This window comes from Neodiprion fabricii, chromosome 3 (assembly GCF_021155785.1).
Source record: "Neodiprion fabricii isolate iyNeoFabr1 chromosome 3, iyNeoFabr1.1, whole genome shotgun sequence".
Lineage (NCBI taxonomy): Eukaryota > Metazoa > Arthropoda > Insecta > Hymenoptera > Diprionidae > Neodiprion > Neodiprion fabricii.
This window is the reverse complement of record NC_060241.1, coordinates 19,043,296-19,058,329: the sequence shown is the minus strand read 5'-3', so window position 1 is coordinate 19,058,329 and position 15,034 is coordinate 19,043,296. Positions and strand designations below refer to the sequence as shown.

Genomic DNA, 15,034 nt, shown 5'->3' with positions numbered 1-15,034 from the left:
ACGGACTCTAGCCGGAACTAAGAAGTGACGTCACCACCTCAATATGCTGGTTCTTCTATGGCAAAAAATTTTGCCGAGTGAATCGCGGTGGTGATGGGAGTGAGTAAGAAGTAATATTCGTGAGGGACAGGAATATTCGGTTGTCGTGTGAATTATCAAATTTTTCTTTGTCCACTGTCGAATAAAAGGATATAATACCTCATTTAAAATACATGGAAGCTCAATCATTTCCATGAGCTTAAAAAAAAAGTGGCCTGAACATCGGGAATTCGGTATTTGGAGTCGTTGCTGAAAGGCTGAAGGACAAACTAGCCAGGATCGCAGGCGACGCCGGCCGCCTTGAACCTTGTCGGAGTCTCTTCGGCCTTAACAGAGGTGCACGAGGGTCGAAGGTAAGGTTTGATAAACGTTTGGTTAGAATCAAAGAGAAAAACGCGCCGTTTATTACGAGACAATAATAACAGCTTGGAACCGAGTAGATTGAAGTTGATTCTCGCGAATCACAAGTAACCTAAAAGGTTTCTCAGTCCAGTAATTGCCAACCGTTTAACGGTCGAACAGAAAATGAAAAAAAATGGACTTGCGAAAACGTGTGAAAACAATATCCAACGTCAATGCTGTTGTTATTGGCTCGTGTGCAGTCAACGCAAAACGGTTGTGTGTGCTTATACGCTATATTGAATTATTTTCCCTTATGAAATTCAAAGGAATCGAGGATTAACTGCAAAAATAAACACAGTTTGACTTTTGAAATTATTTTTTATTACATTTTCTCAAATGATTCAACATTTCAATGATACTCTGCTTTTATCCTTGGTCCATATATGACATGGTAATGTATTTAACCTTGTGATAATAATATGTATATGTCTCTCTCGAAAGATATTGGAAACAACGGATTTTTTCAGGTTCGATAAATAATATATACATTTAAAAAGAAAAAAAAAGTTTTCTTGCTCTATAGTATCCGTATATCTAGTGCAGTACAAACAGTTTTGATATAAAAAGTTTTCCTTAGTTCGTGTTGTGCTCGATTGAAACGTTGAAGTTAAAATAACTATCTAATAAACGAAAAAAAGACAAAACAGAACCTACAACGACAAGAAAAACCCAAGTTGAGAAGTTCCGAGTCGCGATAACAAAAAAAAAAAAATGAAAAAAAAAACAAAATGAATCGAATCGACAAGTATACTTTGTATCTGTGTGATAAATAAGTTCTTCATCAGTTGAGTAAAGTATGCAAATGTTACAAAAAACTTTCAAACAACCAATCAAAGTACGAAACGTCTACAACGGTACGTGGTAAATAAAAAAATGTCCGACAAGGTTACGGAGCGTGCATTTCCCGGTCAAGAGCGAGTCCCATGGGCTATTTACGATACAGGTAAGCCCTGCCACGACGCAACTACAAAAATGTAGCCGAATACTCACGTTGTATTGGGGTAGGTATGATTAGATATTAATTTAAACGAAAAACAAAACAAATAAAGAAAAAACAGAACACCAAAAAAAAAACAGCAATAATAAATAAAAGTAAAGTGAGGGAATTCTAAACCTGTTGCGCACACAAATACTAAAACAAGAATGCCTTCCTTGTAATTTTGAAATAAACATCGTCACGACATAATGTTAACCATACCGATTGTCCACAGGGTAGAATAGTCTACAATGTCCGATTCAGGATCTGATTGTTCATCGGAGGAGGATTACAACAGTTCTCGAGGTAGGGCGATGACTCCAGATGGTTCCATTTCATCCCAATCTGCACCGCAGTCTCCTTCCGATCACTCTGTATCCTCAAGGGGAAAATCACCAGGCCCCATGTCTCTGAGATCACCTAGATCAGGTCCAGCATCACCAAAGTCACAGCAGTCTGGTCCCGTGTCTCCAAAGTCGCCTAGGTTTGATCCAGGATCACCTCGGTCCAGCCGAAGCTCAGAAAAATCAACGCTGGTCTCACCCAAGTCTCCTGAATCACCTCGCTCTGATAGGAGCTCGCCTAGGTCTCCAATTCAGTCAGGACCAACTTCGCCAAAATCGCCTCACTCTTATATTGACTCTCCAAAGTTTTTTGGATCTGCACAGAATTCTGGACAATCTGCAGATAACTCACCGAAATCTCCGGAATCTAGAAATAGCTCGCCTAAAACCTCACGGTCTAAACTCAACTCGCCGAAGTCCCCAAAGTCGCCAAAGTCTCCGACTTACACACATTCTTCAAATAAAACATTATCCTCGCCTAGAGACTCACCAAAGTCATTGAAATCATCCTCGAATAACTCGTTAGCAGATGATCATGAATTTACCAAGTCAGAGAAACGTTCGCCAAACTCCAAAACAAACGCCTTTATAGTGCTTGATGGAGAACAGATATCGGATGGTGACATTGATGATGAGCCAGAACCTATTCCTAAATCTAAACCCACACCTATGACTCATGGAGAAGATTTGTCTGATGTATCTGATCTTGACAGTTTGGATGGCGTTGATGAACCTGAGCCTGAAAAAGATCAACGAGTCAACGATGATAAGAAAGAAGAGAAAAATTCAACGGTTACTCTCGTCGAAGAAAGTGAACAGCTCGATTTTGAAGCCGATGGACAGTGGAAAGATGAGCGTGATGATGGTAAGTATCCAGATCTTTGAAAGTTGTTGAAGAGAAGAAGCTTCAGTAATTCTGAAAGGTAGGCTTCATTCTGTCAAAATAACCTCTGATGCTGGATTAATATTTTATTTATTCTTAGGTGAGATAGACACAATACCAGTCAAAGAAAATAAGGAAATTAAGGAAAAAGATTCAAAGGACAAAGAAAATGAAAAAGATAAGTGTAAGGAATCAGGGGAAATAAATGATATAGAGGAAGTTGAGGAGGATGGTGAGAAAGTTGAATCAGAATTGGAGGAGGGAGAGTTAAGTGACGGGGATGATGCACGTCCAGAAGAAACCGAGCCCAGACCAGTGTGTCGGTTTTATAATAGAGGCCAGTGTACGTGGGGTGTAAGCTGCAGATTTCTTCATCCCGGGGTTACTGATAAGGGAAATTACACCATGTTTGATATGGTCAGACCCATGGCTTATCCTCCGCATGCTTCTGGAGCTCACGAGTTTCGACCTCACATAGAAAGACCTCCGATTATGCGGGCACCGCCTGGATTCGGTGCACATCCTCATGCTCCAAAAATAGAGGAACCACCAGCAGAATCGGCTTGGGAACGAGGCTTGAGACATGCTAAAGAGGTGATTTTTCTTTAACAAATGTTCATTAATTTTACAGAATATTTATCGCATGTTTTAGAATCGTTTGTAAACCCCTGTTCTTACGTAAAATGTTACTTTTATAGATGATGAGGAAGGCGAATAAACGGAAGGAAACTGACATGGATTTTGAAGAGAAAAAAATGAATCTTAGCCTTGGGCAAGAGGAATTGGACCGAGAGGCTGGTTACTATGTAAGAGCTGCAAGTCCAGAACCACCCCCTGAGCGCTGGCCACCAAGAGAAGTGCCGCGGCGCGGTCCTCTTCCAAGAACTACCCCTGAGCGCTACATAGATGAACCTGAAGGATACTATCCACCACCGACGGCACCTCCAGAATATTACAGGTATGAAAGAAGCCAAAAATAACTGTAAAATTATTAGTTTTGATCGAGTATGGATCCCACATTCTTCTTGATTATATTTTTTTTGTAAACAAATAAGAAAGTCATCAATTTTGGATGAAAAATTGAATTTGGTTTTGTGGCAAAGATGAAAAATTATCCACGAATACTGTCTAAATTTCAAGTAAATCGGTTAGTCCGTTTTTGAGATATTGTGAGCACTGTAAAACATATCACCAGGCGCAGTGGTTGACATTATTGTCAATCACAATACTGCCTATTAATTGATTATACTATAAAAAAATGGGAATGAATCTCTAAAAAAAAATATGATAGACATCCAAATTAAATTGAATAATTGGTTTTTGTGCTATAAATTTTCAAAATTTGTTAACTTTTTCAGCTACCTTTAGCACTCAGCATTTTTTCAGTCTACTGGTATATACTCCCTTAAGGCAGTCAGTTCTGACCATAATTCAATTTCAAATTTATTCATAAAGCCTGTAGCTAGACAGCACTAAAGGTAGCATAAGGATTTTTAATCAAAATATTCACAGTATCAAAGGACTCACAGCTGAATTTAGATCGACACAACTGATTGAAGAATTCGATATTTTTATACTCACGGAGACTTGACTAGATAAAAGCATATATGGGTACTGGTCACGATAAGTAGACGGTTGAAATACTCTGTTGTTCCTCTTACAGACAGTGCGTTTGAACACGTTGTGGTTAAAGTTACAGTTATCAATGTCTGCTTTATAATTGGAACAATCTTTATTCCAACAGCTTCTTCCTCGGATCACTACCCTCAGTACATTGTGTGTGTGTGCAAGCTTATATTTTCAAGCTACCTAAGAATCAAACAGCGACAACGTGATTTTGTTCTGCGACTACAACATTCCAGCCCATAACTGTATTAGGCAGGCCAGGAATTCAGTAGCCAGTGGTATCACAATAACCCTAATATTAGATTCGTGGCAAACTCATTGACTAATCTTTGCAAATCGTATGGTCTCTTTCAACTGAAATACAATGCGAACATCTCAGAGAATATATACGATCTATTTTTTACAAGTGCTGTTGATGCTCAATGCCAGACACATGTGCATCCCATTTTTGTTTGTTGTGACCCTTGATATCAAGTTCCTAATAATCAGGACTAACAATATGCGTTATAAGGAAATGTATTACGATTTTAAGAGAGTCGATTGTAATGCCATATCCTTAGAACTCTCTGAGTCAAATTGACCAGAAATCTCTATGGAGACAAGTAGTGTGGATGATCTAGTCGAGATCATAAACAGTATTACTATTAATATCATTAATAAGCATGTGCCAAAGATTATCGTTAGGGATAGCACCTTCCCAAAATGGTTTTTCAAAGAGCTAATTTATAATATAAGGAGAAAAAAAAATGCACCAGGTCTATAAGCTATATATAAGTCCGAATATTATTACTGTCAATTTAAAGTACTAAGAGCATTATGTAAGGTACTCGCTAATCGTGATGAGTCAAATTTTGCTGATGAAACTGAAGCAGCACTGACTGCTGCTTACCATAAGGTTTTTAAGTATGTTAGTTCCATAAAAAGTAAGGGTACTATTCCCTTAACCGTGCATTGTGGTGATGAAATTGCGGATAGTAGGCGTATCTGGTATTCTGCTTATGTAGTTAAAATCGTGTGTCTGTGGCCGAACGCAAATATGTTGGGATGAAAATTTGTGTTTTTGAAGCTATACTTGTCCTGTATGGTATTGGGCAGGGTTTACATTTGGGTCCGTTACTATTTCTAGTTTTTATAAATGTTGTTAAGTTTAGTATTACGCACTGTTAATTTCTTTTATTTGTTGATGACGGTTTTCAGCGTTGTTAGGGATCAAAGTGATATGGATGTGCCACAAAGTGACCTTGACTCATTCTTTCAGTGGTGCGGATTTAATGGGCTCAAATGTAATATTCAAATGGTTTAGTATACGTTTTGACATAACAGAACTGCTGCCACCTGTCTTGTTTTTAAACTGGTGCTCTTCGAATATAAACTGCGAATGTTGAGCACATTAAAGATTTAGGTATTATCTTTGAAAGGAAACTTTCTTTTAATAATTACGTTGACTATATTAAGATTGCCGCACTTGAGCGAATTAATTTATTGAAGAGATTTACGAGAAAGTTCAGCTGCCAAAATTCATTTCGTACCTTGTACTACAGCTGTTGTATGGAATCCGTTCCTAAAATACCAAATTACTTGTCAAGGGTGAATCATACCTTCCTTAGATATGTAGCATTTAGAATAGGTAAACCTACCTAGATCACATGGCATGATTACTCTCTGATAGCAGGTCTCTTAAATATTCCGAGTCTTGAATCCGTTCAGTGCAGGAGTGACATATTTGCCTACAAAATTATTACCAATGTCATTCAGTTTACGGAATTATTGAGCGAATTAAATTTTAATATACTTGGTAGACTTGTAAGAAAGACCACAGTGTATTTCACTGAGTTTCTACTCAGCATTGCCTTTTAACTTCATGCTCGAAAAATACGGCTGAGTAAGTTGTGCAACAGTAGCTTTGCATGGCTTGACCCTCATAGCTCAAGTTTGGCCATAACTAAACTGTCTGCAAAGTGTCTACTTACATATGAGTGATGTATTCGCGCGTCATCTGAAGTTTATTTGATTTTGTATTTCTAATTATTGGACTTATCCCGTTGAATGAATCAATAAATAACTAACTAACTAACTAATTAATTAATGAAATGAATAAACTTGGTTTGCGCAGACGAGTGCACTACAAACCGGAGCCCCGTCCAGGTCCAGAGTACAGAGAGCGCATAGAATATCACACAGCACCGCGGGCTGCTCCACACTCAGTTTCCCCACCTCCACATCCACGTGAAAGGGAAAGGGAGAGGGAACGAGAACGTGACAGGGAGAGAGAATACTATGAGAAGTATGAAAAGAAGCACAAACGTCCTTCAAGAGAGGTAATAGTGGAACGCATTCCGCCAAACAAACCATGGAGAGAAGAAGAGCCACCTGCGCCTGAGAGAGGAAGAGGAGACGAGTGGGCAGATCCTTGGATGCGGCGCAAATCCCCGTCAGCCATACGGCGTAATCCTGCTGCAACCAGAAGACCAAGAAGGCAGTCTTACTCATCGGGATCTTCATACTCTTCTACAAGGTTAGCAATATTTGTACATTGCCAATTCTTATTCTTCAATTTTACTTCATTTGGCTCACTTTACTATACTCCATCCTATGAAAGAACAGACTTACTTTACATGGACGAGTAAGTTAAGAGAAACAAGAAGCCCAATTACAGGCTACCCAGTACTTTGAGTTTTCAGTAACTTATGGTAACGCTTCTTGTTCCCGCCGTGTTGAAATAGACGAGTTTTCTCTTGGTTGTAAGTCTGTGTTCTCACTGGATATAGTATACATTGATATTGTAGTAAACAGGTGATTTACATTTGTAAAACAGCGTTAGAAACTTTTTATTAGAAACACATGGTATGACAGTGGGAAAGTGGAATAACATTGGCTAGAATATATATGTTTTTGATGCTTGCATTTTTATCAGGTCCAAGAGAAATCGACCAATTTATAATTACATTTCATTTCTTAATACTGTCACTTATTGATAGAAATCTATAAATGAAAGCTGAAATATTGAATTTGTCTTTAATGAACAGCTTTCTTTTAAAGCAATCCTTCTTTATCTCTGTATTTCATCATTTGATACCTACAATATACCATACGTTCCTATCGAAAAAGCCTACCATATCTATTCGCGTTTCAATACTTTTACTATGTGGTTGAAAGACACAAAATTACTCCAGAAACGATCAATGCTGCTAGTAACAATCTGATCAACTTTTTGGTACTGGATTTATCAACCTGTTTTAAGACATCAGCAGATGTTATATGATCTTCAATTTCTTCTAAAAAATTCAGTCCATTTGCATTTAATTTACACTTTTGAAACTATTGCAAAATATATTACTCCAACTCATTTAATGTTAAGTTATCGGCATTATTGATCAGTTAAGACATTAGGAAGTTTAGAAAATCTGAATATGAGAGTGGTATAATTATTTTAGCTCTAGCCGTAGCTCGAGTCGCTCTAGCTACAGCTCTTATGACTCCCTGTCCAGGTCCCGATCTCCTTCCCCTCCCTCTAGGTCCCGCCCAGGCGGCAAGGGGGGGAAGCCTCCTACATCACCTTCACCTTCCATCCCTGCGCCTGCGACAGTTCAACCTCAGAGAGGAGCCATGCTGATGAACCCACCGGCGCCGTCTCCTCGCCCCCCAAAGGGGTCCATATCTCCCACAACTGGTACCCTGCACCGGCGTGCAGGTCTTAATCCACCCGCTCCAAGCCCCCTCTCCTCGCATCAACGTCATCATGAAAAGACTAGAGACAAAGCCGCCATTGCTGCAGCTGCTGTCGCAAAAGTCATCAAAAGTCGCTCACGTTCCAGGTAATGACAATCATTTGATTTTTAGCCCATTTCTGTTGGTTTTTAACGGATTTTTACGTTATTGCGGTGCAAATTTGACACTTTCAATTGCACTTTGAACTACATCAGTTGCTACGTACTCGTCAGAATTTGATGTATAAAGAATAATTGCAAGTTGAACCATGACTTTTTGTTCAGGTCGTCACACAGCAGTACTGGTTCCGATAGCAGTGGCACGAGTAGTGATTCGAGTGAATCAAGCTATTCGTCATCTTCAAGCGGTACGAGGAGACGAAAAGGTTCTTCACCGCCTCAAAACCGTAAAGAATCGAAGAGCATAGATGCCCTAAAATTGAGTGGAACTAAGCAACAGATCAAGCTTACATTAAAGCCATCAAATAATGCGGTAGCTGTCAAAAAAGTTGATCGCAGTGCCACTATTGCAGGAAAGAAAAGGCCGGTTGAATCCCCGCCGCATGTTGATAGCAAGGCTAGTGCAGCAGCAGCAGCTGCAAAAGCTGCTAAAAAGGCGAGCTCTCGCCGTGAGGAGTTATTGAAACAGCTTAAAGCTGTGGAGGACGCGATTGCTCGTAAACGTTCTAAAGTATGACCTAATCGCTGTCTAATTCAGGGAATATTACGTACATTAGTTTGAAGTTGCATAATTAGCTGTTATAATTATACTATAAAAATAAACATGCTAATATTAATTGTATAAGCGGATTGATTACATACAACATACAGTAAAGTATGAAAGAATTGTTTTTAAACAAGACATGTACCGTTTATAATGCAACGTAATAGACGCTGCATTGAAGCGGCATTTTTTTTTTCTAAGATATGAAGAATTATACATACATTCATTCGACGACTCTTTTGCTTTGTAAGTGCTTGTTATCTTTTGAATTGTGGCCCTGTCTGTATGTTAACACTGGGTTTGCAAGTTCCTGGGTTTTTGGGAAAGACTATAGCATAATATTAGCTATTAAAAGATTTCTCTACTCTAGTGCTCTGGATGCGATCGCAAGCTTCTAAGCGAAATTTGTCCTACTTTTTTCGTTAGCTAGGAAAATGTATTGTGTTACTTCCTGATTCGAATACTATTCCTACTCGAACTTCCTGAGTGTGTCCATATTTATTTATGGTTTGTTTACATCTAACTCCTATTCTCCAGCATGGTCATGCAGTTGAATTGGGAATTGAGGATCGTTCTGTCTACATTTGGAGTATGGAGAGATTCTTCTTTACCTTTATGGTTAAAGGGTGAGGAGTATGGGAGAGATACTTGAGCCCCTAGCACAATGAGAGGGAATAAGAAATAGGAATGACAAATAAGTCCTACGATTGGCGTAGCTTTTCTAAAGCGCGTGGTGATTGGCTAATTAATATTTATTATTACTTTTTATTTCGTTTCATTCTGCAGGGTATGAAGGGCAGACGTAAGGACGATCTCCGTGAACCTTTCTTATCTCCTTAGAAATCTAATTGAACCTTGATTGCTAAGCGCCAATCATCGGGTTACCCTTATTACTTATGAGTGCTATTCTGGCTTGTTGAACCATTATTTATCCCTTTGTGCCTGATACTTTTCCAGTTGAAAACCCATATGAGATACTTCTTACCTCTACCCTCCATAGTGCAGGGGTTCTAAAGCGTATTTTTTCCTGTGTGTCGGAATATCTGAGTGGAACGCTCGTATATTTTATTTTTTATTACTATTCCATGTCACTAACACTAATAATAAACTCCAAGTGTGAGAATCTTGTAACCAGAAATTACGATCAAACCATCTAACTATTCAAAATATCCCTAGATGGAATATGTATAATAATAATAAACCTTAATCAAAACCTAATAGTGTTACAAAATCTTGCATCATACAAAAATACAATATCATTGTTTAGTACTACAATTGACTAACACTCATTATACCTAATTGTATGTTATATCATTTGCGAACGCGGAGTTTGGAGCCGTACCATGGGCAACCTATGTTACACTGTAAAATACACAATAAAATACGCATAACACAATTAAATCATCATACATCATCATACATCATACATAGTATTAAAGTTCGAAACCAAATTTTGAATGTTCGGATGTTCGAATGTTCAAAAAGTGACGTCACCCAAAATTTTTGGAACGAAGTTCCTTATCGCTCGTTCACCGTAGGGGCTAGGCGGAAAAAAACGACACCAAAAAACCGACACTTTTTGGCTATAGTGCTCGTTTGCTATAGTGCGCGCGATCTCCCTCTCTCTCTCTCTCTCTATTCCAGCGTGTGCGCGCGCTCTCTCTCTCTGTCTCAGCGCTTGGGGTGGGAGACGGCAGCAGCGGTCTCTCTCACTCACAGCGCACGACTATACTTCGCCCCTCTTTCTCTCTCCTACAGCGTACAACTATACTTTGGGCCGCAGCGCGCTCTCTCACAGCGTACGTCTATACTTTGCCTCTCTTTCTTTCTCATAGCTTTCCCACTCTCTCTCTCTCTCTCTCACACAGCGCTCGGAAAGAAAACAAGCGGCATCAGTATAGCGTCTCTTTGTAGCGTAAGGAACTTCGTTCGTACCGGCTGTCCCATGACAGCTCTCATGTTTTTTTTTTCTCTCTGACGTTATCGATCTATAGTAATCGTAGGCGACGAAAATCAGCTCGCCGAATTCCTCAGTCTGGAAACAACCGCGCAGTAGAGAGGACGTGTGAGAATCGCGCTCCACCGATTTCGAGTACTAGGTTCTCTACCGCCTGGATCCTGCGCTCCAGATCAGCTACCTGGTGAACCTCGACTTCCACGACAAGCGCTGCGTAGTTTCTGCGCTCCAGGTCCGCTACCTGGTGAAACTTCCAGGACAAGCGCTCCGTGGTTTCTGCGCTCCAGGTCCACTACCTGGTGGAACTTGACTTCCATGACAAGCGCTCCGTGGTTCCTGCGCTCCAGGTCCGCTACCTGGTGGAACTTGACTTCCATGACAAGCGCTCCGTGGTTCCTGTGCTCCAGGTACGCTACCTGGTGAAACTCGACTTCCAGGACAAGCGCTCCGTGGTTTCTGCGCTCCAGGTCCACTACCTGGTGGAACTTGACTTCCATGACAAGTGCTCTGTGGTTTCTGCGCTCCAGGTCTGCTACCTGGTGAAACTTGACTTCCAGGACAAGCGCTTCGTAGTTTTGGCTGTCCGGATCCTTTACCTTGTGGATTTCGACCCTAATTATGAGTTTCAGTGCACGTTTACAGCCTCATGTCTATATTTCTCATTTTAAGGAAGAAATTCGTCGGCAAAGGTCATTGTTAAACAACTTGCAAAATTATCTCGTTTCCTTTGCTGTTTTTTTGACAGGTTATGGAAAGGTTTTCTCAGACTCATTATACTGTTAATATGATTACGCCCTTATATTATTACATTATATAATTTGAAACGTATACCTTGGATATTGTAACTGCCAGTAGGTGATGTTCAACGATTAAAGTACGATTTAAATGAACTAGTTCAAAAAAATTAGCGTAACAGGCACGAGACCTTACTGTCTAATTAGTCATACAAGTGTCGTTCGTTGCGCATCGGGTGTTGGATAAGTGGAAGCGGTGTGTTGTCTAGTTATATTTGATTTGATTCATGCCCACGCAGTACTTGAAAATTTGAATATGGCTACCCTTGTAAACTGAGATGCGAATTCAACGTGACAAGTGGAAAACAATTTGTTATAAAAATGGAGTGCATTGTAGCTAACGTGGAACACATGAAATTTGACATAGAAATCGCTCTGGACGAACAGTATGGAGCCCTGCCGTTACCTTTCACGGGGATGGACAGTATGTATTACGAGTTTTGCTCATAAAAATTGAGGTTATGCTCGATTCATGCGCGACTTATACGGCAGAAAAACATTGATATTTTATTGCTGATTTTGTGCTTTACCGCTTCATTTTACCTGGTTATACTAAACCATTAAATTTTGATTTGTTTTTATTTCTCTTTCATATTACATCATATCATATTACCATTCCCGCCTCATCAAGGTACTCCAAGTAAACAAACTTGCTGTCAAAATTTGACTGTTCATTCTGGATGTATATTGCTCTAAGACTATTTTTGATCAGTTTGTAAAACTTTCACAGAATCCATCGCTGCAGTATGTCAATTTTATCCACGGGGAACCTGTGTCAAAGGAGGCTCTTGCCCTTTTAGACACGTCAGAGGGGACAGAACCATTGTATGTAAACACTGGTTGCGAGGCCTCTGCAAAAAGGGAGACCAGTGTGAATTTCTTCATGAATATGACATGACTAAGATGCCTGAATGCTACTTCTACTCCCGATTCAGTAAGAGATCACTTCATACAGAATTCATTGTTCGTTTCACATTTTGCGTTGACAAGAAATTGCTTATGTCATTTCACTGTTTTCCGATTCACTTGCTACTTTCCAAACATTTTTCCACAAACAGAACTTGATTTCATAAAAATGATGATTGCAAGTGACAAATATGTAACTGTATATACTCTTTCATTATTTACCTGTTTGATATTTATGTATAAAAAGGCATTCAAACTCAAGATTCGTTTATTCAATTCAGAAGAAGAAAAAGTGATACTTTTCATTTCAATTTTGGTAGTCTGTTATCATTATAGCTATTCAATTGGACAATACATGTGGGGCCTTGTCTTGTTCAAGATTACTATAAGAAAAACGAGTTGCATTCTTTTTTCGGAAACAATTATGGAATTTATTTCAAAAAGTACTTTGGAAAAGTAGAATATGGATTTTCACAAATATGCGGCTAATGAAAAACATATTTTTTGGTTACATTCTTGTCGAATTTTCGATGTCAATGAAATTCCTTCTGGGACACTGCTCTGGTTACTGATTAAAAAAATGTAGATAATGTTAATCCTTGATTTCAGATGCGTGCCACAACAAAGAATGTCCGTTTCTTCACATTGATCCTGAGACAAAAGTTCGTGATTGTCCTTGGTACGATCGCGGATTCTGCAGACATGGTCCTCTCTGCCGGCATAGGCATGTACGAAGGGTTCTATGCATGGCATATCTAGCCGGGTTTTGCCCAGAAGGACCAAACTGTAAATTCATGCAGTAAGTTACAAGAATATTGATTTATCATCTGTGTATCCTTTATTTTTATCTAACAACCAATTTCATAGTATAGAATTAGAGAATTAATTCATCTGTTTTAAAACAATGTGATTTTGATTTATTACACCATTACATTGCTTCTGAAACACAAGAATCACATACATTGGAAATCTTGAAAATCCTTGAAATTTGAGGTTTGTTTTTATATACATTTCCAAATTCGGGAGTCATGCAATAGTTTGTAAACAGCCGATTTTTCAACTGCGGACCAGGTGCAAAGGTAAAACAATTGCGACTCAATTTTTTTTTCAATGTGCAATGTCTAACAAATATCTGTTCCAAGGCAACGTTGTTATATTTCAATTTTGCTAGAACTTATTTGCTTTATTGTGAGATCAAAAATTGCCTGTTGTGCAGTTTCACAAATACATCGAATAGGATCTTTTATGGCGCAAAGCACGTCATAGAAGATACTAAACTTATCATGTATATCATGTATATCATGCTAATGTTTGTTATTATACTATGTTGATGACTTGGCAATTGGGTTTTTTTACTCTAGCGATATTTACATTTGAGTTTCGTCACGAAGAGACACATTTTTGACAGTGTGTGAAGCTTGTTGATGTGTGCACACATGTGCTATATGTGGAATTTTGTGAATTTAATTCGCTTAACCACTTAAACGGCGGGTCGTTTATTATTGCTGATATCAAATACAACATATGATATTATTAGCGAGAAAAATTTGCTAGATAAGCACTTTTCTAGCAATAATATATCTAATCAATAATTAATATACATATATCTAATAAACGGCCCGCCGTTTAAGTGGTTAAGTGAATTAAATTCACAAAATTCCACATACAGCACATGTGTGCACACATCAACAAGCTTCACACACTGTCAAAAATGCGTCTCTTCGCGATGAAACTCAAATGTAAATATATTCAATGGCACACGAAAAGAACAATCTTCGAAATACAGGTGATGAGAGAAATTAACGACACTGTAGTCAGGGCGGCTAGGTGGTCTAGTGGAGTGAGTCTCCGGTAACGCATCTCTAGATACCAGGTTCGATTCCTGGCTCCGTCGTTAATTTTTCAACTTACCTGAAAATTTCGAAATTGTACTCTTATCTAGCGACATTCTTCGTCATAAAACTATTGTAATTCATGCTATTTCAATATTAGAAGACAACAAAATAACTGTTGAATTGGAAATTACAAATTTTCGGAAAACTTCGGTGTTTTGGCACCTCCAAGTTATTTTTAGTATGGGCTGTACATTCAAATATAATTCCCGGGTTTCGGATCCCCCTCAGCAATTGCATTCCATTACGTTATTTACGTTTTGTTCCAGTCCTCGTTTTGAGCTGCCTGCAGTCCAAGATATGCAACCAAAGGAAGGAAAGAAGGTGATGATAACATGCCACTTTTGTGGTGAAGGTGGTCACAAAGCAATCTACTGCAACAAGATGCCTCCTGATATTAGAGAAGCTCAAGCAAGGCAAGAAATGGAGGGTGGTGGCCAGGGAGCACATCCTCCACATCACCACATCAATTCACACAGTGGTCCCCCTCCACGAGGACCTCAGAAACCTTTGGAAGAGGTGACATGTTACAAGTGCGGTACAAAAGGACACTACGCGAATAAGTGCCCAAAGGGACATTTAGCTTTCCTTAGTCACACTGGAGGGGCAGCGGCAGCTGCCAGTGGTCAAAATCCAAGTTATAGACGATGAGTATTTCGTCATATGTTGGAAGTATGATCATTTTATTCTTTGAAATCACTTGAATATAATGGTACTTGTACGTATTATAATAAAATAAGAATAAAACAATTATATTGTACATAGACCGGTTAGTCTGAAACTC

The 15,034-nt window shown here is 39.0% G+C and overlaps 2 protein-coding genes and 1 long non-coding RNA gene across 6 annotated transcripts; 2 read left to right on the top strand and 1 right to left on the bottom strand.

The window, feature by feature from the left end:
• Window positions 1-53: 53 nt before the first annotated feature.
• LOC124177366 (zinc finger CCCH domain-containing protein 18-like) lies at window positions 54-8,779 on the top strand. Of its 4 annotated transcripts, none has more exons than XM_046559679.1 (8): window positions 54-392; window positions 909-1,384; window positions 1,653-2,626; window positions 2,745-3,238; window positions 3,343-3,602; window positions 6,384-6,785; window positions 7,705-8,085; window positions 8,263-8,779. In XM_046559679.1, the coding sequence occupies exons 3-8, from the start codon at window positions 1,669-1,671 to the stop codon at window positions 8,672-8,674; spliced, it is 2,907 nt and encodes a 968-aa protein (XP_046415635.1). In that variant the 5' UTR covers window positions 54-392; window positions 909-1,384; window positions 1,653-1,668; the 3' UTR covers window positions 8,675-8,779. The 4 variants fall into 4 exon arrangements, with proteins under 4 accessions (XP_046415635.1, XP_046415636.1, XP_046415638.1 ...); XM_046559680.1 differs by having other exon boundaries at window positions 909-1,442; XM_046559682.1 differs by lacking the exon at window positions 909-1,384 and having other exon boundaries at window positions 7,759-8,085.
• LOC124177368 lies at window positions 7,156-8,346 on the bottom strand. The gene is made up of 2 exons (XR_006869599.1): window positions 8,205-8,346; window positions 7,156-8,117 (listed from the first exon to the last, which is right to left on the bottom strand). It is a non-coding gene; the product is annotated as an uncharacterized LOC124177368 (long non-coding RNA).
• Window positions 8,780-11,558: 2,779 nt separating the features above from the next.
• Window positions 11,559-15,000, top strand: LOC124178690 (cleavage and polyadenylation specificity factor subunit 4). The gene is made up of 4 exons (XM_046562243.1): window positions 11,559-11,876; window positions 12,183-12,386; window positions 12,968-13,157; window positions 14,520-15,000. The coding sequence occupies exons 1-4, from the start codon at window positions 11,774-11,776 to the stop codon at window positions 14,899-14,901; spliced, it is 879 nt and encodes a 292-aa protein (XP_046418199.1). The 5' UTR covers window positions 11,559-11,773; the 3' UTR covers window positions 14,902-15,000.
• Window positions 15,001-15,034: the final 34 nt, after the last annotated feature.

What these genes read in the sequence shown, in the direction of transcription:
- LOC124177366 (XM_046559678.1), top strand. Translation starts at nt 1,669, where the DNA reads ATGTCCGATTCAGGATCTGATTGTTCATCGGAGGAGGATTACAACAGT. An exon ending in GCACCTCCAGAATATTACAG is followed by an intron (nt 3,603 to 6,383) that starts GTATGAAAGAAG and finishes TGGTTTGCGCAG; the next exon opens with ACGAGTGCACTACAAACCGG. An exon ending in TCTTCATACTCTTCTACAAG is followed by an intron (nt 6,786 to 7,704) that starts GTTAGCAATATT and finishes TAATTATTTTAG; the next exon opens with CTCTAGCCGTAGCTCGAGTC.
- LOC124178690 (XM_046562243.1), top strand. Translation starts at nt 11,774, where the DNA reads ATGGAGTGCATTGTAGCTAACGTGGAACACATGAAATTTGACATAGAA. An exon ending in ACCTTTCACGGGGATGGACA is followed by an intron (nt 11,877 to 12,182) that starts GTATGTATTACG and finishes AAACTTTCACAG; the next exon opens with AATCCATCGCTGCAGTATGT. An exon ending in CTACTTCTACTCCCGATTCA is followed by an intron (nt 12,387 to 12,967) that starts GTAAGAGATCAC and finishes CCTTGATTTCAG; the next exon opens with ATGCGTGCCACAACAAAGAA.